The 22,693-nt window shown below is 45.5% G+C and overlaps 2 protein-coding genes across 11 annotated transcripts in view; one reads left to right on the forward strand and one right to left on the reverse strand.

Moving 5' to 3' along the window:
- Positions 1-5,333, reverse strand: part of dnajc4 (DnaJ (Hsp40) homolog, subfamily C, member 4) — a 119,667-nt gene extending 114,334 nt beyond the window's left edge. Inside the window, exon 1 of one of the 3 annotated variants that reach the window (XM_067975627.1) lies at positions 5,101-5,333. The gene's annotated coding sequence lies outside the window, so the exon portion shown is untranslated. Of the gene's footprint in view, positions 1-4,908; positions 5,069-5,100 lie in introns of those variants that run through there. The other 2 variants (XM_067975626.1, XM_067975628.1) reach the window with 2 other exon arrangements.
- nudt22 (nudix (nucleoside diphosphate linked moiety X)-type motif 22) overlaps positions 5,057-22,693 on the forward strand; it is a 41,578-nt gene continuing 23,941 nt past the window's right edge. The window contains exons 1-3 of one of the 8 annotated variants that reach the window (XM_067975621.1): positions 5,333-5,570; positions 7,391-7,489; positions 20,252-20,313. Coding sequence is in view for 1 of the 8 variants with exons in the window: in XM_067975619.1 (XP_067831720.1) it covers positions 5,057-5,101; positions 7,391-7,489 (144 nt within the window). In the remaining 7 variants the exon portion in view is untranslated. The other 7 variants (XM_067975619.1, XM_067975617.1, XM_067975622.1 and 4 more) reach the window with 7 other exon arrangements.

A 22,693-nucleotide genomic window follows, 5' to 3' on the forward strand; every position in this document is an offset into this window, starting at 1 on the left:
CATTTTAACTTTCCCTTCCTAAAGATAGTGGTTTGTGCTAAGGTATGCTCCCAAAGATGACAGTAGCATTCCACAACCGTGGGATCTTCCCATCTGATCCGAGACCGCAAGTGACAACTGTGCATTCAACCGCAGGGGGGTAATTACAGTCAAACCCCAAGTCGGTCCTTCCTCGAACATCAGCACACAGCACTTTTTAAACAGATGTCATTGGATAGCAGTCAGGAGCTGGAACACAGAATGACTATCTCCTCCCTATCACAGATCAATGGTAGTGTCCCTAAAATACACCCCAATGAAATCTACCAACTGAGCACAGAACAAGGATTGAACCTAGGATCCTTTTGATCTAGTACCACAGTGAGTGATGCATTTAATAACAGCTGTTGGGGAACTCAAACGTACATTGTTTTCATTTGACAAGTTTCCACCCTTTGATGATAAAAAAAAACTATTAAAGAATGTTAATGTCTGCAGGTGCTGAACAATTAACTAAAATTACTCCTAATGAGGAAAAACTTTTTTACGCAGCGAGTAGCTATGATTTGGAACGTGCTGCCGGAAAGGCTGGTGGAAGCGGATTCAATTGTGGCTTTCAAGAAGGAACTGGATAAATACTTGAAGGGAAAAAATTTGCAAGGCTACAGGGAAAGAGCGGGGGGATAGGACTAACTGGATTGCTCTTACAAAGAACCAGCACGGGCTCGATGGGCCGAATGGCCTCCTTCTGTGCTGTAACCATTCCATGATACTTTACCTCAGCTTCAGGTTGTGGAGAAATGGGGAACTGACATTGCAGACTCCATTCACAGCATCAACTGTAGGCATAACTGGTACGACAAGCAGTAGAATGGGTATGTCCATGGAACAAAGCTACCGTGTGAGTTTTCAATGAAACACTTGCCCCACATGTTCCAAATTTAATATATCATAAATATGGGAAATTAATTTAGTTATGGACCAGTTTTTCGAAGATACAGCAGGCATCAACATTCCACATGATAAGCAATGACTTTCACCCTGCAGGATTAACAACTGGAGCATCACACACGAAAGCTTAATTGAGAAGGCTGAGGGGTGACCTAATAGAGGCCAGAGGCCTTTAAAATTATGAAGGGGTTTGATCAGATAGACATAAAGAGGATGTTTCCACTTGGTGGGGGAGTCCAAAACGAGGGGCCATAAAGATAAGATAGCCACTAATAAATTCAATAAGGAATTCAGGAGAAACTTCTTTACCCAGAGTCGTTAGAATGTGGAACTCGCTACCACATGGAGTAGCTGCGGCGAATAACATAGCTGCGGCGAATAACATAGATGCATTTAAGGAGAAGCTAGATAAGTACATGAGGAAGAGATATAGAAGGATATGCCGACAGAGTAGGGTCGGGGGGAGGGTCGTGTGGAGGGTCGTGTGGAGCTTAAACACTGGCATAGGCCAGTTGGGCCAAATGGTCTGTTTTAGTGCTGTAAATACTATGTAATTCTATGTAATATTGTGTACAGTGGATTATCTGAAAATTCATGGGTAATAGATATACAACAGTACAGAAAGTATGTTAAGGGCCTGGTACAAATGCACTGGTGAAATTTCCTTTATAAACTCTCTATTAAGGTGTATCCTAGTTATAACACATGTAATGTATAGAAACATTTATATATTTTATGCACAACAATGTGACCATAAGACCATAAGAGATAGGAGCAAGAGTAGGCCATTTGGCCCTTCGAGCCTGCTCTGCCATTTAATGAGATCATGGCTGATCTGATTTTTTACCTCAACTCCACTTTCCCACCTTTTCCCCATGACACAGCTTTCTATCCATGATCATCCACATATCAGGTTCCTTATCTGAGCCAGGCCACAAATATTAAACTAGGCAGGGTAACCATCCAAGGACCCAACAGATCATCACCTGGCAAGCAGGTTCAGAGTGCTTGAGAGCATCTCGCCTGTGAGAAAGGACACATATAAACTCGAGCATCGTGAAGAGGAAAAAGTACCTTAATAAGGGACTATCACTGCAGCAAAATTTAGAGTGCGAATGCCCAAAGTCCCCTTATCTAAGCAAGGATATATTTGCTTACAAGGCGTAGCAAGGTTCACTAGATTGATTCCTAAGAGGAGATGATGTGGAGATGCCGGTGATGGACTGGGGTTGACAATTGTAAACAATTTTACAACACCAAGTTATAGTCCAACGATTTTATTTGAAATTTACAAGCTTTCGGAGGCTTCCTCCTTCCTCAGGTAAATGTCAGGAACTCCTCGAAGCCTACGCATTTATAAATCACAGAACAATACATGGTGATTACAGATAGTCTTTGCAACTGCCCGTTGCCAAGGCAATCACCGTGTTCAGACAGAGAGGTGTTACCTACAGAGCCCCCAAATATACAGTCAACAAAAAAAAACAAACAGGAAAAAAAGAGGAGAGGTTGAGTAGAATGGGCCTTTATTCTCTGGAGTTTAGAAGAATGAGAGGTGATCTCATTGAAACATACAAGATTCTGAGGGGGCTTGACAGGGTAGATGCTGAGAGGTTGTTTCCCCTGGCTGGAGCGTCAAGAACTAGGGGGCATAGTCTCAGGATAAGGGATCTGCCATTTAAGACTGAGATGAGGAGGAATTTCTTCACTCAGAGGGTTGCGAATCTTTGGAATTCTCTATCCCAGAGGGCTGTGGATGCTGAGACGTTGAATATGTTCAAGGCTGAGATAGATAGATTTTTGGACTCTAGGGGAATCAAGGGATATGGGGATCGGGCGGGAAACTGGAGTTGAGGTCTAAGATCAGCCATGATCTTATTGAATGGGGGGTCATGTGACCTACTCCTGCTCCTATTTCTTACGTTCTTGCTGTGCAATGATCTTCACACACCAGGATTCATGATTGTGCCATCATTGCTGTAAGTTTACTCAAATTCTATGGTTCCAAACATAACTGACAGCAAACAAGAATTAAATATGCACATCAGATGGTATACTACTAACCCAGAACAGTTTGAAACCAATATCTATTGTGAGCAATGCAGACTAATAGAGCAGGGTTATACTGCCACTTCTACGTAGCTTAGAGAGTTTAATTGACCAGAATTCAAATGCTGGTTAAATATTATTAAACTGCATAAAGTGACACCACAAGTACTGGCCAAAATGGAGATGGTTGGGTAATTCCCCCTTCAATCACTGCTGCAAGTGTCTGGGATTGAACATAAGAAGTGGGAGCAAGAGTAGGCCATACAGCCCCTCAAGCCAGCTCCGCCATTCAATAAGATCATGGCTGATCTTAAACCTCAACTCCACTTTCCTGCCTGATTCCCATATCACTTGATTCCCTTAAGAGTCTAAAAAATCTATCGATCTCAGCCTTGAATATACTCAACGACTGAGCATCCACAGCCCTCTGGGGTAGAGAATTCCAAAGATTCACCACCCTCTGAATGAAGAAATTCCTCTTCACATGCACACATAATTTGTATTATGTAATTATCCTCCACTCACTGCATTTTGCTGGTGAAATAACCCTGCTTTCATCGGGAGACTCTGCTGTAGTTTCGGTTATAAGTTCTGTTTGCTGTAGTTCATAGAGACTCTGTTCAAATAGACTCTGTTTGCTGTGAATCTGCCATAAGCCCACCCCACCTCCAACTCATTGGCTGACACAGTGGTGTCAATACTTACTCTGATATTATTATTTGCAGAAAGGTAATTTTATACTTTAGGTCTGTCAATCCTGTGTTGTTCTGAACAAATTGCAGTCTCAAAATATGATCTGTCATCACTTTGCTTCTCACTACGCTGCAGGAGGCAGCATGGGGCTATCTACTGCAGGTGATCTCAAGTTGCATTTGGGTGACTTTGCACCTGAATTATATGACAGGGTTGGGACAACGCCAAGCTGACCACTTTGCAGCAACACAAACAGTGTAGCATACAAGACAAAAATTCGTAAGTTCATTTTTGAAAGTAGCTGTCGTTGAAAGGTCTTTCAAGAATCTCTCAATAGAAGCATTGTGCGTGAGAGATTAAAATCAATGGTAGTCTGGTTAGCACTAAGTCTGTTGAACCTATGGTCCAAATCCTTTCTTGGTCAAGATGTTATCACCTCAGATCTAGGATTAATCTGCTGCTAATGCTTTGAACTTTGAATTACAATGAGAAATTACATTTTATGAGCCTTTAATTACATGAGTTGCTCATTGTAAGGCAGGAGGCGTCAGTCAGTGATAGCTCCTGGATATTTAAGATGGTAGGCTTTACACTACGATAGCAGAATAGCCATCAACAAGCTACGGTTGGCCATCTTGAGGCACAAGGTCGAGGGTTCAAGCCCCACAACAAGCTGACGCTTCAGTACAGAACCAAGGAAGCGTTGCACTGTCAGAGATGTCTTCTTTCAAATGAGACAGTAAACCAAGGTGCTGTCTGCCTGTTCAGGTGGATGTTAAAAAGATCCCAAGGCAGTATTTGAAGAGTAGTAGAGTTCTCCTGGTGTCCTGGCCAAAATTTATCCCTCAACCAACACCACCAAAACAGATTAACTGGTCATTTCATTTATCTGATTGCTGCTTGTGTGACATTGCTATGGGCAAATTGGCTGCTGTGCTCACCTACATAATGGTGACTGCACTTCCATAGTGATTCATTGGCTGTGAAGCGCTTTGGGACGTCCTGAGGTGGTGAAAGTACAAATGCAAGTTCTCTTTTCAGTGGAGTGTCAGTCTAGATTATGGCCTCAAGTCCCTGAGCACCAAGCTAAACTGATACTTAGTAAATAAATTTAGGGATTTCAGGGCTGTGAACAGTCTCATCCTTATTTAAATGTCACCTGTTTTAAACATGCCCCATATGAAACTTGTGTCTAGTCTGTCATTCCTGACAGACTGTGTGAGAAGGACTTTTTACCTATATGTCTTGCTCCATGTCTATGCTGCCCAGCAGATAAACACAGGGGGCAGAGGTCGAGAATAAAAGTTGTGGCCAAAAAAAAAAACGGATGTTGACAGAAACCTCCCCTTTTAAGAAGGAAGTCCGTGAGAAAACCGTCCGGATCATGAAAACACTTGTGAAGTTCAAATATCAGCGCCTCCCACTCACGGTACTGTAGACACGAATGAAAGTACGAGCTGAAAAACCTGAAGCGGGAGCGGGTTGCGGCGGCCCCTCTTCCTTCACATCACCTCCGTTGTCACCGAGCCGGCGCCATGCCTGCACCTGCGCATGGGAGGCGCGAGCGTGTGGGAGGCGCGGCCCCGCCGCTAATGACGTCAGGCAGGCGGCCGTCCCTCCGCCCGCCTCGAGACGAAGCTGCGAGTGCCCGACGGTGAGCGCGCCTGGGTGGGGGGAGAGGCGCGGCCCCGCCGCTAGTGACGTCAGGCGGCCGTCCGTCGACCTTTAAACGGGGCCGCGCGTGCCCAACGGAAAGCGCGCCCGCCTGGGCGGGAATGGGCCTTGACGGCTGCCGCTGTGATGCGCTCCAAGGTCAAATAGCCCGACGACGTCATCATCCCACCCCGTGAGAAGTCGTCGCTGTAAGGGCGGCTTGCAAACCTGTACATCAGAGTGAGGTGAGGTGAGGGGACAGCTGGTGGGAAGGGAATCCTACTCTGGATGGACTTGACTTGACGTGGCTGGCGAAAGTGAAAGACAGGCATGCATTTATATAGCGCCTTGCCCATTCTCAGGACGTCCCCCAAAGAGCTTCACAGCTAATGGGATTACTTTTGAACTGCCATGTTTTGTAGGCAAGGTCCCAAACAGCAGTGAGATGCTGACTTACATTGGCTCCTGGTCCACCAACTCCTCGATTTTAAAATTCTTATTCTTGTTTTCAAATCCCTCCATGGCCTCACCCCCTCCCTATCTCTGTATCCTCCTCCAGCCCTACAACTCTCTGCCATCTCTGCGTTCTGAGAACACTAGCCTCTTTCGCCTCCCCCACTTCCTTTGCCCCACTGTTGGCGGCTGTGCCTTTAGCTGTGTATGCCCATAACTCTGGAATTCCCTCCCTAAACCTCTCCGTCTCTCTCTCCTCCTTTAAGACGCTCCTTAAAACCTACCTCTTTAACCAAGCTTTTGGTCACCGTCCTAATGTCTCCCTCCTCTCCAATCGAGCCAAATTGACACTCGGTACTACTTTCTCTATGGAGAGGATTGCAGGGACTTTGGATAATTCAAATTTTCTCATTATGCTCCATATGTAGAAATATTTTAATTTTATGTCAATGTTAATGTTTATTTCATTTGTTTTTCAGTCCTGCTCCCCCAATTTTGCACAGTGTTGTGATCCTATCTTTCACACTTCTCCCCCACATAATCTTCTTCAAACTGGCACTGTCTGTGTGAGATTGACTGTACTGTAACCTTTGAAGTTTCCTCTTTTCTCTCATCTGAAGGAACTGATCCAAGGTTACAGTTCCATGAATACCAACTTCACTGCAGTATTGTATCAAGTAGCCATTTTTTGTGTGAGCCTAGACAGGCAAGGCTGATCCCACTCTCGCCCCATATCTACATGTCAACAGAAGCAGTTCCACCTCTGGCCCAGAAACAACTCTTGCCTGTGTGGCCCGGTGAATTTGACTTTTGCATTGCATGCTGTGTATGAATCTTGCTGTGGTATCCGCCATAACGTAAACAAGGCAAATTCATGGCACTAGCAACCTTAGCACACAGTGGGATCCATAGATTATAGATAACTGCAGGATTCCTTCTGGGTAAACGTACAAAAGGGAATTGGATATATACTTGAAAAGGAAAAAAATTACAGAGCTATGGGAACATGGGAACAGGAGTAGGCCATTCAGCCCCTCGAGCCTGTTCTGCCATTCAGTTAGATCATGGCTGATCTGTATCTTAACTCCATTTAACCGCCTTGGTTCCTTAACCCTTAACACCCTTGCCTAACAAAAATCTATCAATCTCAGTTTTCAAATGTTCAATTGACCCCCAGCATCAATAGCTTTTTTGGGGGAGAGAGTTTTCCAGATTTCCACTCCCCTTTGTGTGAAGAAGTGCTTCCTGACATCACCCCTGAATGGCCTAGCTCTAATTTTAAGGTTATGCCCCCTGTTGTGGACTCCCCCCACCAGAGGAAAGAGCAGGGGGAGTGGGACTAATTGGATAGCTCGTTCAAAGACCCGGCACAGGCACGATGGGCCTCCTTTTGTGCTGTATGTTTCTGAACATTTTAAGAAATATTCTACAAAGACAAGTTTTGCATGCAAGGACACTACACTTGGTCTGTTTTACTCTCTGAGGAAAGTAAGGCAAAAGATAAGTTCCCCCAATGGTCTAGTGGGCAAAGATACAATCCACTACCGAGCCATACATTTTAATTGAGTCATCTGTCGTCCTCTTCTTCCCTTATTCCTTCGATTGGGTGAAGTATTGGAAAGCAGCCAGCACTTGCGGAACCATAACTCAGGAAAAGTCGACATCTTCAAGGGTCAAGGGGACTGATTGGAAAAGGAGAGAGCTGCGATGTGTGAGTGACTGAGAATCACTATTACCTGAATTGATTTAAAAATTGTAATTCAAATTTTTGCTGAATGTTACTCAGAATTTCGAGAGATATAGCTCCGTATGTTTACAATCCATGTCGCTTTTACCGAACATAAATTGAATTCCGAACATTTCTTTGCTGTTGACTGCTCCTGAAGGAAGCGAATGAAACTGAAGGGATAAGTGGGAGACTAGACGGAGGGAGTGTCATTTTAAAAAGTACAGTTCAGTTGGTAAAAACAGTGCCTAGTGGCAAAAGAACCAGAGGGGGAGATGAGGAGATTTTTTTTTACGCGGCAAGTTGCTACAATTGGGAATGCACTGCCTGAAAGGGCGGTGGAAGCAGATTCAATAATAACTTTCAAAATGGAATTGGATCAATACTTGAAGGGGAAAAATTTGCAGGGCTAAGGGAAAGAGCGAGGGAAGTGGGTTTAATTGGTATAGCTCTTTCAAAGAGCCGGCACAGGAATGATGGGCCGAATGGCCTCCTTCTGTGCTGTACGATTCTAGTGTGGAAATGAGACATTTTTAATATCTTTCACTGCTTCAGCTGAGATCAATTACCCTGCATGGACAAGGGAGCGAATTTGGACCTTCCTGATCTACGCTGTTCTGTTATACGCTTCACCGTGCATTTGCGCACTGAGCTTTAGGAGGCTCTGCTTTTGCCCGAGATGCCTATCATAGCTGAATAGCTTGCCAGTGGCCACCGTGTGGGTTCACACATGACTAGTCACTCGGGTGAGGCGCAGTAGGGCGGCTGGATGTCCTGAGAAAAGTCTAAACCCCTCAGGAGAAGATAAAGTTGCAAATTAAGTATTTTGTATATATGAAGACAATGTCTCTGGGGGCTCTGACGAAATTACAGTGGGAGCTCGGTAGAATGTGGAACTCGCTGCCACGAGGAGTAGTAGCGGCGAATAGCATAGATGCATTTAAGGAGACGCCCAATAAACACATAAGGGAGAAAGGAATAGAAGGATATGCTTATAGGATGAGATGAAGAGGGGTGGGAGGAGGATCGTGTGGAGCATAAATGCTGGCATGGACCAATTGGGCTGAATGGCCTGTTTCTGTACTGTATATTCTATGTAACCCCTGTGGAAAAGTTCTAGAAGACGCTCTCAGGGCCTTTACACAGTCGAAATATTGTTCTGATGCAGTGGGATTTTACCAGCATTGAAAGGCATTCCACTGGCATGACATCAAATTACCTATTTCTGATGAGATAACTTGTGTTTTAATGAGGGTAAATTCAGATCTTTGTAAAAAATGTGGATCAGCAGGTGGACCTGGGGGTGTTGGGAAGCGCAGATGAAATTCAGCAGCACAAGCGTCTGATGAAACCGACACCATGGACACGGCTTAGTGTTGATAAAGATCAGTCCTGCTGCAGTGAAAACAAACAGCCATCAGGCAGACTCGGCCTAACCCAAACACAGTCGGCAAAGGGTGGTGTCAGTCCCCATCTACCTGGGCAGTGCCGGGTCTCAGAATGGGACAGAGATGGAACAACTGGAGAGGTGGGGTGGAGTGCTGTGAACTGATTAACATCTGGCGCCACTGATACTTGAAGCAGTACAAAAGAGCTGAAGGATTTGCCATTAGCTGGCCACTCAAGTGTATTCCCCGGTAAGAAGCCACAGTTCATTGTATTTACTTTATTCATCAAATGGTTTTCTCTTCTCTCCTCTCCTCAAGATGTCTGTCCCATGCAGGGTATGGTTTTGTGAGTGCCAGGTGCCCTCTAATGCATTGCCCAAACTGCTATTCCCTGTATATGTGCCTAAGAATTAAGTGTCAGCAGGCTATTTAGCTGTGGGGGCATTATAGATGAGTCTGATCTCGTCCTCGTGTCCTGCTCACAGATACACACGCTTTCCAGCAGGTATCACTGGACAGCAGGCAGAAGACGGAACCACGGTTGTTTCTCGTATCACCGACAAGTATCAAGATGGTTGTCAGCCATGGCTCAGTGGGTAGCACTCTCGCCTGAGTCAGAAGGTTATGGGTTCGAGCCTCACTCCAGAGACTTGAGCGTATAATCTAGGCTGACGCTCCAGTGCAGCACTGAGGGAGTGCTACTCTGTCAGAGGTGCCATCTTTTGGATGAGATGTTAAACTGAGGTGTGCCCTCTCAGGTGGACGTAAAAGATCCCACAGCGGTATTTCGAAGAGGAGCAGGGAGTTCTCCCTGGTGTCCTGGCCAATATTTATCCCTCAACCTTAAAAAAAAAACGATAATCTGGTCATTTATCTCATTGCTGTTTGTGGGATCTTGCTATGCGCAAATTGGCTGCTGCATTTCCTACATTACAACAGTGACTACACTTCAAAAAGTACTTCATTGGCTGTGAAACGTTTAAGGGTGTCCTGAGGTTATGAAAGGCACAAGTCTTTCTTTCGCTCTTTCTCTTCCAGTGATGTGGAGATGCCGGTGATGGACTGGGGTGGACAAATGTAAGGAATCTTACAACACCAGGTTATAGTCCAACAGTTTTATTTGAAAATCACAAGCTTTCAGAGCTTACCTCCTTCGTCAGGTGAGTGAGTGAAGGGTTCCCTTCAAATAAAATTGTTGGACTATAACCTGGTGTTGTAAGATTCCTTACACTTCTCTTCCAGTATTCTAGTTGCTGCCCCAGCTGAGATCAATTGACCAAATATTGTACAGGAATCAAACTTCGGTCCTTCCTGGACTATATGACCGAGCACCACACTGACTGATGCTTTTAGTGTTAGGCCAGTGATTAATCAGAATATGGCATGGGGCCATTTGTACCTAACTCCTCTCCTTTGGCTGTAGCAGACATGCTGCTCTGTGTCTCTGAGCCTCGGTCCACCAGTTCTGTGAGCTGGGATTAAGGATAGCAGGGCGTGCTAAAAAGAAAGACAGACTTGCATTTACACAGCGCTTTACAGCCAATTAAATATTTTTGAAGTGTAGTCACTTGTAATGGAGGAAATGTGGTAGCCAATTTGCACACAGCAAGGTCCCACAAACAGCAATGTGATAATAACCAGATAATCTGTTTTTTGGTGTTGGTTGAGGGATAAATATGGGCTGGGACACCCAGGAGAACTCCCCTGCTCTTTCAATAGTGGCCGTGGGATCTTTTACATCCACCTGAGAGGGCAGGTGGGGTCTCAATTTAATGTCTCATCCACAAGACGGCACCTCTGACAATGCAGCGCTCCCTCAGTACAGGCACTGAAATGTCAGCCTGGATTATGTGCTCAAGTCCTTGGAGTGTGGCTCGAACCCACTATCTTCTGACTCAGGCGAGAATGCTACCACTGAGCCGCAGCTGATCTCGCTCAGGGCAGCGGTAGGATTGTTACAATTGCCTTCATTGCCCAAGGGCTAAGGAGGAGAAAATTGGGTCATCGTCATCCAGTAACACCCTGCTGGAAAATGCGAGTGAACATCAGATCGAGCTCCGCTCTGGTGCTTTCAGTAGCCTGCTGCCACTTGCTGTCTAGGTTCACACGTGAATAATGGCCACTTGGCGAGGAACCAGAGAAATCTGCGGCCCGTAGAAGCATATCCCAGTCACCAACTTCGGGAGGGGAGAGGATAAAAGGTAAAGCATAGTTGTCTCTATTAAACCATTAAAAGGCCGGTGTGCCGAATGTGAAAGTTTGCAGATGTAACGCAAAGCTCACTTTCACAGGCTGCCAAACAATGTCAGCAACAAACGGAAAACTGGACCCTGAATGGTCGTTACGTCACAGCTGACCTCTTTTTTTATTCTGCAGAATGAGAGAATGATAGGTGAAAAGATCCAGAGGACAAAAGAATGGCAGAGAAGGGGAAAGATGGAGGCCTATTTGGTAAACAAATCGCCTGAACAGATGCCATTTCGTGTCTGATTGGTCTGGCAAGAGGCAGCAGCGTTTGTGGGCGTTTTGCAGCACAGTGATGAAATAAACTGGCAGTGAAAACAACAATCCATCTCTGTCGCAGTTTTGGAGCGTCTCGCTCCTGCCTGCAATGCACAAAGCCCTGACAAAACATTCCTGGACAAGGTTCCCTTTTTTTCTTAAATAGTCTGGGTAACCAATGCTTGTAGGAAATGGATACAATAACTGGATCTGGAAGTTCCTCATCAAAGGCAATAGTGTTCCCACTTCCTTCCTCCCCCCTCACTTCTTCTCCCCTGGAAGGAGAAAATAAACAAAGGAGCATGGTACCATAAGATTTGTGTCTTCGAGCCGAATATATGGAAAGGACACAGTGCACCTGCCAGTTATGAATTTTACTGTTGAGTCGACCAGTGTTGCACTGGTACATTGATTCCGTACCTCTGTTCCCATTCTCAGTTGGAATGGCGCCAAGCAGAGCTGGGCCTGTTATATGGAGTTCTGCTCCTATGTTTGTCCTGCTTCTCTGCATTCTTGCCTCAACACCATCCTCCTACAGCCAGTACCTTGGTTTTGGACTTCTCTGTGCAAGTGCACACAGGAGGACAGAATAGGTCACAGTGCTCCTTTCCATGAATACAAGGTCCTCCATCCAGCAGCCTATAACTGAAGTGCCAAAATCTGTTTCAGTCGGTGGTAGATCCACTGCCCCAAGAGGTGCGGAGCCGTACAGGCCATAAGGGTCTGGTTACAAACCTTGATCTGTCTGCACTCCTTATCGTTGTCCAGTGACCCATGCTGGAAAATTAGCGAGTGTGGACTTCTAGTGAGGAAAGAATCAGGCTTGCCTATAATAACCTGCTGACATTTACTTTTTTTATTATTCGTTCATGGGATGTGGGTGTCGCTGGCGAGGCCGGCATTTATTGCCCATCCCTAATTGCCCTTATGTATGGAGAATAACCAGTGGATACCCTTGTATCCTCATCCGGCAGAATCAGGTCGTTCAGCAGTAGATTCATAGAAAGGTTACAGCATGGAAGGAGGTCATTCGGCCCATCGAGTCTGCGCCGGCTCTATGCACGAGCAATCCAGCTAGTCCCACTTCCCCCATCCTATCCCCGTAGCCCTGCATGTTTTTTCGTTTCAAGTACTTATCCAGTTCCCTTTTGAAGGCCATGATTGAATCTGCCTCCGCCACTCCCTCGGGCAGCGCATTCCAGATCCCAATCACTCGCTGCGTAGAGAGGAGAAAATTGGTGGAGGAAAGAAATTCTGCATCAGGCTAGCAAGTTTCAGGGGAAATATTTCATACCAGAGTTGCTAACAGTTACAATACCAAAACAGATTTGTGTTCAGTGCATTTTTCATGTTCTTTTTGAATGTTCACCCCAATAGAGGCCACTGTTTGAAATGGAGACCAAATGATGTGTTGCCCATGACAACAAACTAGTATCCAAAATAATCAAATGATGCCTTAACCTAGGGTACATATAGGCTTTCAGAGACTTTTTAAGATTTTTTTCTCTGGATGTGGACGACACTGGCAAGGCTGCATTTATTGCCTATCCCCAGTTGCCCTGAGATGGTGGTGGGCCTTCCCTTTGAACTGCTGCAATCTTTACAGTGATGGTGCTCTCTTAATGGTGTTGGGCAGGAATTCCAAGATATTGACCCAGTGATGATGGAGGAATGGCGATACATGTTCAAATCAGGATGGGGTGTGAGTTGGAGGTGGTGTTCCTCCAACATTGCAGCTCATGTCTTTCTCAGTCAGGGAGATCGCAAGAGAGGGAAGCGCTATCAAAGTAACCGTGGTGAGTTTCCGCAGTGCATCTTGTAGATCATATACCCTGCAGCTGCAGAGCACTGGTGATGGCAGTGGATACAGAGTCCATTGGCAGGAGCACTAATCAAGCAAACTGTTCTGTCCTGGATGGTGTCAGGTTCCTGGAGTGTTGTTGTGGCTGCACCCATCCAGGCAAATGGTGAGTGAGTATTCCATCACACTCCGGACTTGAGCCTTTTAGATGGTGGAAAGGCTTTGAGGGGTCAAGAGGTGAGCTGCTCATCGCAAGATACCCAACTTATGCTCTGCTCTTGTAGCCATGGTGTCGATCTGGCTGGTCCAGTTCAGCTTCTGGTTGACTGTGACCCCCAAGGTGTTGATAGTGGAGGACTCGACAATGGTGGTGCTATTGTTGGTCAAGGGGTAATGACTGGGCTTTCTCTTAGTCAAGATGGTCTTTACCTGGCACTTACCTACGGCGAGCTGCAGTCCAGCTCTCTCAACAGAGGTGGGCAGATGAAACGCGATGAAGACACTAAAGACCACCTTGAAATCTTGCAATATTAACCCCAGCACCTGGGAAGACACTGCCACAGACGGCAGCATGTCTGCCGGGTCAGTTGCAATGAATTTGAGGTTGCGAAATGTGGCTGTCAAGCACCCAGCACACAAGGCAACTCATCCACCCGCTTCATCTGGGTTTCGTGCAATACGTGCAGCCGAATGTATGCATCCAGGATCGGGATCTTCTCCCATCAGCGCACCCACATAACTGAGACTCATTCAACGAGAGACTCCACCATCATGTGGAGCCAATGTTGCCTGCCCCTTGTCAGCCCCAGCCTTGATGATATCCAGATCCTGCTGTAGGCTGGCATGGGCTGCTTCTTTATCGGAGGAGTTGTGAATGGAGCTGTACACCATGGAATTTGATTATTTGGACTGGAGCTATTGATAGAAACATGAAGTGCACACTATAGTATGATAGGCCTTTTAACTATTCAAAGGTCATTAGAAAAGAGTCAATAATGAATAGATCCCATTTGTATTCATCCTGGTAGATGGAGAAGGTAAAACAGATACTTAGTCACTTTAAGGGGAAGTATATTCTACATGAAGGGTTTTGATAGAGTAAATATGGAGAAACTGTTTGCAGTGGCAGAAGGGTTGGTAACCAGAAAACATAGATTTAAGGTAATTGTCAAAAGAACCAGAGGGGAGATTAGATTTTTTTTACACACAGCGAGTTGTTCTGATCTGGAATGCGCTGCCTGAAAGGGCGGTGGAAGCAGATTCAATAGTAACTTTCAAAAGGGAATTGGATAAATAGTTAGAGGAAAAGCTTGCAGGGCTAATGGGGAAAGGGACTAATTGGATTGTTCTTTCAAAGAGCTGGCACAGGCACGATGGGCCGAACGGCCTCCTTCGTGCTGTATCATTCTATGATTCTAAAATTATACCGTGATAGATGTCACAGAAGTGTAAATTTGCTCGTTCATTTTAGAATTCAGACAGTGACTTCTGATCAAGAGATCAAAATGGTTCATTTTTTTAAATCTTGATGTATAAAGAGCTCTTTGATCCTGGATCAGATCGGTTGGCTGATTTAAATTACTGAGAGCTGCAATGATGTAAATAACAGGTGTTTCTAGTAATCTGAATGAGTGATTGTCCATTGTTGATGTCTTATTTTATTTGTACTTGAAAATCTGCTGTGGTGCTGTTCATGGTAAGAAGATTGAGGCATGATCTGATCGAATGTTAAAAGGATTCGATAGGGTAGATACTGAGAAACTATTTCCTCTGATGGGAGAATCAAGAATGAGGGGACAGAATCTTAAAATTAGAGCTAGGCCATTCAGGAGTGAAATCAGGAAGCAGTTTTTCACATAGTTGAAATCTGGAGCTCTCTTCCCCAAAAGACTGTGGATGCTGGGGGTCAATTGGCACTTTGAAGAAGAGCAGGGGAGTTTTCCCTCTGACCTTGCTAATATTTGTCCCTCAACCAACATACCTAAAACAGATTAACTCCTACCTTCCTCTCCCCACAGATGCTACCTAACCACCTGAGTTTTTCCAGCAGTTTCTGTTTTTAGAACTGGTCATTAATTTCATTGCTGTTTGCGGGATCTTGCTGTGTGCAATTTGGCGGCTGCATTTCCCTACATTACATCAGTGACTACACTTCAAAAGTACTTCATTGGCTGTAAAGCGCTTTAGGACATCCTGAGGTCGTGATAGGCTCTATATAAATGCAAGTATTTTTTTTTAACTTGTCCAAAAGTATCAATAGATATGCAAGGTCTGGGCAAAATATGAACAGTGGCTTGTCAAGTGATTCAATGCCTTTTAAACTTGATTGATAGGCAGCTGATTTTTTAGAAGCCTTTTGGGCTGGAAAATATACAGCAGCCTTTCCACATTTCTTCAGCTTGGTGTCTAGAATTAGCAATCTGACTCTGGGCCACATGCAGACTTTGCATTCAGAAGTCTAAATAAGAACTTCTTCCAAAAGTCTTGCAGATTATCAGACTGAAGGAATCTTAAACCCATGCAGTCTATCTTTAATAATTTCGAAGTATTTGAGCCACCATTAACTTGCTGTCTCCAACTTTTTTTTTTATTCGTTCACGGGATGTGGGCGTCGCTGGCGAGGCCGGCATTTATTGCCCATCCCTAATTGCCCTTGAGAAGGTGGTGGTGAGCCGCCTTCTTGAACCGCTGCAGTCCGTGTGGTGACGGTTCTCCCACAGTGCTGTTAGGAAGGGAGTTCCAGGATTTTGACCCAGCGACAATGAAGGAATGGCGATATATTTCCAAGTCGGGATGGTGTGTGACTTGGAGGGGAACGTGCAGGTGGTGTTGTTCCCATGCGCCTGCTGCCCTTGTCCTTCTAGGTGGTAGAGGTCGCGGGTTTGGGAGGTGCTGTCGAAGAAGCCTTGGCGAGTTGCTGCAGTGCATCCTGTGGATGGTGCACACTGCAGTCACAGTGCGCCGGTGGTGAAGGGAGTGAATGTTTAGGGTGGTGGATGGGGTGCCAATCAAGCGGGCTGCTTTATCTTGGATGGTGTCGAGCTTCTTGAGTGTTGTTGGAGCTGCACTCATCCAGGCAAGTGGAGAGTATTCCATCACACTCCTGACTTGTGCCTTGTAGATGGTGGAAAGGCTTTGGGGAGTCAGGAGGTGAGTCACTCGCCGCAGAATACCCAGCCTCTGACCTGCTCTCGTAGCCACAGTATTTATATGGCTGGTCCAGTTAAGTTTCTGGTCAATGGTGACCCCCAGGATGTTGATGGTGGGGGATTCGGCGATGGTAATGCCGTTGAATGTCAAGGGGAGGTGGTCATTGCCTGGCACTTATCTGGCACGAATGTTACTTGCCACTTATTAGCCCAAGCCTGGATGTTGTCCAGGTCTTGCTGTATGCAGGCTCGGACTGCTTCATTATCTGAGGGGTTGCGAATGGAACTGAACACTGTGCAGTCATCAGCGAACATCCCCATTTCTGACCTTATGATGGAGGGAAGGTCATTGATGAAGCAGCTGAAGATGGTTGGGCCTAGGACACTGCCCTGAGGAACTCCTGCAGCAATGTCCTGGGGCTGAGATGATTGGCCTCCAACAACCACTACCATCTTCCTTTGTGCTAGGTATGACTCCAGCCACTGGAGAGTTTTCCCCCTGATTCCCATTGACTTCAATTTTACTAGGGCTCCTTGGTGCCACACTCTGTCAAATGCTGCCTTGATGTCAAGGGCAGTCACTCTCACCTCACCTCTGGAATTCAGCTCTTTTGTCCATGTTTGGACCAAGGCTGTAATGAGGTCTGGAGCCGAGTGGTCCTGGCGGAACCCAAACTGAGCATCGGTGAGCAGGTTATTGGTGAGTAAGTGCCGCTTGATAGCACTGTCGACGACACCTTCCATCACTTTGCTGATGATTGAGAGTAGACTGATGGGGCGGTAATTGGCCGGATTGGATTTGTCCTGCTTTTTGTGGACAGGACATACCTGGGCAATTTTCGACATTGTCGGGTGGATGCCAGTGTTGTAGCTGTACTGGAACAGCTTGGCTAGAGGCGCAGCTAGTTCTGGAGCACAAGTCTTCAGCACTACAGCTGGGATGTTGTCGGCGTAATTGCAGTGTCTTATTTGTAAGAGCAGGAGAGTTCTCCCTGGTGACCTGGCCAATATTTATCCTCAATCAACATCACAAAAACAGATTATCTGGTCATTATCATGATGCTGATTGTGGGATCTTGCTGTGCATAAATTGACAGCCACATTTCCTACATTACAACAGCGACAACACTTCAAAAGTACTTCATTGGCTGTAAAGCACTCTGGGACGTCCTGAGGTCACAAAAGGCGCTATATAAATGCAAGACTTTCAACTTTCTTTGGGAGAATTACATCCATGTTGAATTTTCAAATTTCTCTCTTCCTCTCTTGAAGGTGATGACGTGTACTGGGATATAGTTCCACCGACACTGACCACTTTCCAGTATCTCACCCAAGAGACCTCTCGCCTGGACAGCGAGCGCCCACGTGTTATTGAACTATAGGAGCCATCACCGCCAAGCCCAAACCTATCCTCAAACAGTGTCCACACATGCACATTTTCCAGCACAGGTCATTTGGTTAGTGATTTGGAGCAGCAACCCTAGAGAATTTGCCTTCTCCACCCCACTTATCCAAGGACATTAGTGTAGACCCCTACTGCTACTGTCGTACAGATCCACTAACCAACCACAGATTTGAGATCAAGTCTACGTATGTCTAGTTTGTATGGTTCAGTTTTACACTGACTAGTGTAATTACCCAGTGAGCAGTTGTGTGCAGATTTGGTCTCCTTACCTAAGAAAAGATATACTTGCCATAGAGGGAGTGCAGCAAAGGTTCGCCAGACTGATTCCTGGGATGGCAGGACTGTCGTATGAGGAGAGATTGGGTCGACTCGGCCTGTATTCACTCGAGTTTAGAAGAATGAGAGGGGGATCTCATTGAAACATATAAAATTCTGACAGGGCTAGACAGACTGGGTACAGGGAGGATGTTTCCCCTGGCTGGGAGGTCCAGAATGAGGGGGTCACAGTCTCAGGATACGGGGTAGGACATTTAGGACTGAGATGAAGAGAAATTTCTTCACTCGGAGGGTGGTGAACCTGTGGAATTCTCTACCACAGAAGGCAATGGAGGGCAAGTCACTGAATATATTTAAGAAGGAGCTAGATAGATTTCTCGACACAAAAGGCATCAAGGGGTATGGGGAGAGAGCGGGAATATGGTATTGAGATAGAGGATCAGCCCTGATCATATTGAATGGCGGAGCAGGCTCGAAGGGCCGAATGGCCTACTCCTGCTCCTATTTTCTATATTTCTATGAGCCACACTACACCACCTCAACTCTTCCAATAACTGAACAGAGAGGTTTTATTGTTGTGTTATCTGATACACTACCAGGTACTTGCTTGGCGTAGGTCCCGAAAAACAAGAGCAAGTGCTTTGAATCAGTGCCATTTCCCGTCGCAGATTAGTGTATAATTTACCATCATTTTCCACAAACCCCTGTTCCTGCCATTTCCTGAGAGAATAACTCTAATTACTGCAAATTGGAACTTGGAATCACAGTTGATCTTGCTGACGTTAGTCCCCAGAGCAGTAATATTTCCTTCTGCAATTTTCATGTGATTAGAAGTATTTTTAGTTGGAAAATTGGACGAGGTTTTGCACAATATTAACCTCCTCATTTGTACGTTGTGTTTGCTTACTCTGTGTATTGACTGAAAAGGAACTGACACTGAACCATGTTTTGTTTGGTCTGTGCTGAGTTAGTTGATCTCAGCTAGGTGGTTGTTAGGATGTTATAAGTGGCCTCAGTGCCTCTGGATTAGGAAACGGAAAAATCAGCCGGGGTTCCTGCTTTATCTCTTATCCAGTGACCCCTGGTGGAAAGTGCATTGATATGTAGACATTTGGTGAGAATAGGATTGGGCTCCGATTTGACATCCCACTAGTTGAGTAACCCGCTGACGCTAGGGTTGCCAACTCTGGTTGGGCATATTCCTGGAGGTTTCATCACATGGCCGCCCGCCTCGATCCATCCCGCCCCCACCTTCCTGCCATCGGTCCATCCTCTGAGCACAATGCCTTCTCACGCCAATTGGAAAGTGAACAGACTCTTTGTTACCCAATTGGATTAATCTGGACTGTTGGTCAAACAGACTTTTTCCCCATCTCCAATATTTTTCCAACTGATAAATGAAAATGTTCAAAGAAAATGGAAAAAAAACACAATTATTTTTAATGACCCTATGATTTTTCTCCCAGCTGTTGCTCACAGCAGTGTCCTGGAAATTAATCTTCAATTCCTGGACATTCCTGGAGGGTTGGCAACCCCAGCTGATGCTCACTATTGAGATTCTGTCATGAAGATTGGCCACTTCAGTACAACAAGAACAACAACAACTTGCGTTTATATAGCAGCTTTAACGCAGTAAAACGGCCCAAGGCACTTCACAAAATTCGACACTGAGCCACATAAGGAGATATTAGGACAGGTGACCAAAAGCTTGGTCAAAGAGGTAGGTTTTAAGGAGCATCTTAAAAGAGAGAGCGAGAGAGCCGGAGAGGTTTAGGGAGGGAATTCCAGAGCTTAGGGCCCAGGCAGCTGAAGGCACGGCTGCCAGTGGTGGAGGATGAAAAATCAGGGATGCACAAGAGGCCAGAATTGGAGCAGCACCGAGATCTCGGAGGGTTGTAGGGCTGGAGGAGGTTACAGAGATAGGGAGGGGCGAGGCCATGGAGTACAGCATGGTAGCGGAGGGCTACAGGCACCCATTAAATTATATCTCAGCAAAAGTAGTGTCTTCCAGCAGAAAGGATAAGGAGAAGAAATTGGTGGTTTGGGAGGTACATTAGGTGGTACATAAGGACTCCAGCTCCTTATGCCTCATAGAGGTAGAATGTGGGATCAAATTACCCATTTGCTGAACTCTTGATTTCAGCTGTGCATATAAGAGGGAGGTGTTGATTAGAGGGGAAAAACAGAGGAGGATCTAAGGCAAATATTCCACTTTCTGGTTGACAGCTTGAGGCAACACTGGTGCATGATTGTGTGGACACCTAATCAAAGGAGCAACTGTTCTTGAGGTGAGTCTTTACTTGTTTCTTTTCATTCATTCTTGGAATGTAGGCATTGCTGGCAAATGCCAGGTATTTATTGCCCATCCTTAATTGCCCCTTGAGAAGGTGGTGGTGAGCCGCCTTCTTGAACCGCTGCAGTCCGTGTGGTGAAGGTTCTCCCACAGTGCTGTCAGGTCGGGAGTTCCAGGATTTTGACCCAGCGACGACGAAGGAACGGCCGATATATTTCTAAATCAGGATGCATCCAAATCATTTCCACAGACACACAACCTGCATTTATGTCTGTCATAGGAACAGGAGTAGGCCATTCAGCCCCTCAAGCCTGTTCCACCATTCTCCAGGAGGCATCAGAAATAGAAACCCTGGCTCATCCACGCCCCCCCCCCCCCCCCCCCAATCCCCATCTCTTCCATAATAACAAGGGGGAAGCGTGATTTTAAAAAAAAATGTTCTACACTATCAATCTTCTTGCTGATAATGTGATGAGGTACAAAATGGGCAAATACCCACAGTCTTTGGGTTTAATTCATGCTCCATCAGCCGTAATTCAGCAAATGTCAGTTAATTCTACATTTAAACTTTTGCACACTACGATTACAACGCTGTCCAGGAGGGAAATCGACTCTTGGAATTTTTGAAGCTTCATAGTTGGTATTCTGTGCAAGACGTCTTGGACTGATACAGAATATCGAAGTGCCAGGTAACAGCATGAAGAGGTCATTTGAAGGAAAATGCACGGAGAGCCGCAATTTCCCATTGTTGAATTTTTATCCAAAGTGGATTAGATAATAGGGTGAGATGAAGTAAGGAGGGAGGAGGCTCATGTGGAGCATAAACACTGGCATGGACCTGTTGGGCTGAATGGCCTTTTTCTGTGCTGTACATTCTATGTAATTCTATGTTCAGTCAAATTCTTCCTTTGTTTTTTTTTGCAGGCTAGGTTGCAATATAGGAAAAGTAGTGGGCCATTCAGCCCCTCGAGCCTGTACTGCCATTCAGTGAGATCATGGCTGATCTGTATCCTAACTCCATTTACCCGCCTTGGCTCTATATCCCTTAATACCCTTGGCTAGTAAAAATCTATCGATCTCAGTTCTAAAATTATTAATTGAGCTAACATCTACTGCTTTTGTGGGTGCGAGTTCCACACTTCTACCACTTTTTTTGTGAAGAAGTGTTTCTCTCCTGAATGGCCTGGAATACCATTCCCCAAGCCGCACGATGGCAGACACCAAATGTGCTTCCACATCCCTCTCTCTGCAGTAGAAGCTGAGTTGTCAACCTCTCGGAGGGGGGGGGGGGAAATTGGGAGTTCTTGAACCATCGAGGTTGAAAGAGGCAGGGCACCACCGAGGTTGGAGAGAGTTGGAAAGCAGATGAAGGGATTAGGTTCTACCAAGCTTAGGTTTTGAAATCTAGATTGTAGGAGGAAGAGAAAAATTAGGAGGTAAGGAGTTCCCTTGTTTTGAGGTTCTGAGGAAGAATCAACTAGAGTACAAGATGGTGTGATGAGTTTTGATTTTAACGTGGTGAGGAAGGGCATGTAGGATGGCTTTTTGCAGCTTAGAGGGAACAAGAGAAAACATTTAGTGGAGCAATGATCACAGTACAGTTTACCTTGGTTCCTTGCACTATGAACCTTGGCCTTTGTAAAACAGAGATAAGTTTAATTTTAAAAAAATGCCTGTAACTCAAGAGTCTGTTGCCATCACTTTTTTTTTGATGCTGTTGGGCTGTAGTATCTCAGTAAAACCTCCCTCAGAGGGTAGGAAAGGCTGTGAGTACCTCCAGGACGACAGTAGTGCAACATTCCTGTGTTTAGTGGTGGGGCAGGTGGCCTGAAGTGATGAAAAACAATGTAAAGTCATTTCATTTCTTTAAAAGAAGGTGCTTAGAGATGGAACAAGTGTCAAAACATGCCACAGAAAAAGCATACAATTAACTGTAGCAAGCACCAAAGAGCAATACAGTGCTCTACACCTTTTTTAAGGATTGAAAAAAAACATTGTCCTGTTCCCTCTGGTGCAGTGGGCAAAATCACTATCCAGTGTGGTATTGAAGATCCAAGGTTCATTATCGTACTGAGTTAGCTGATCTGATCCAGGGCAGTAGTGGACTGTTACAATGGGACTCAACACCACTGGACAAGGGAGGGATAAATCTGCCAGGGTCCCCTTTCCTGTTCACAATCTAGCGATCCCTGCTGGAGAGTCATGTGTATGGGTATGTTGGACGAGAACAAAATTGGGCTTGGCTGTGATGCTATCCACGGTCAAAGCAAACACTTGCTGTCTAGGCTCACAGATTACATAGAATTACATAGAATTTACAGCCGAGAAACAGGCCATTCGGCCCAACTGATCTATGCTGGTGGTTATGCTCCATA

This window comes from Heptranchias perlo, chromosome 43 (genome assembly GCF_035084215.1).
Source record: "Heptranchias perlo isolate sHepPer1 chromosome 43, sHepPer1.hap1, whole genome shotgun sequence".
Lineage (NCBI taxonomy): Eukaryota > Metazoa > Chordata > Chondrichthyes > Hexanchiformes > Hexanchidae > Heptranchias > Heptranchias perlo.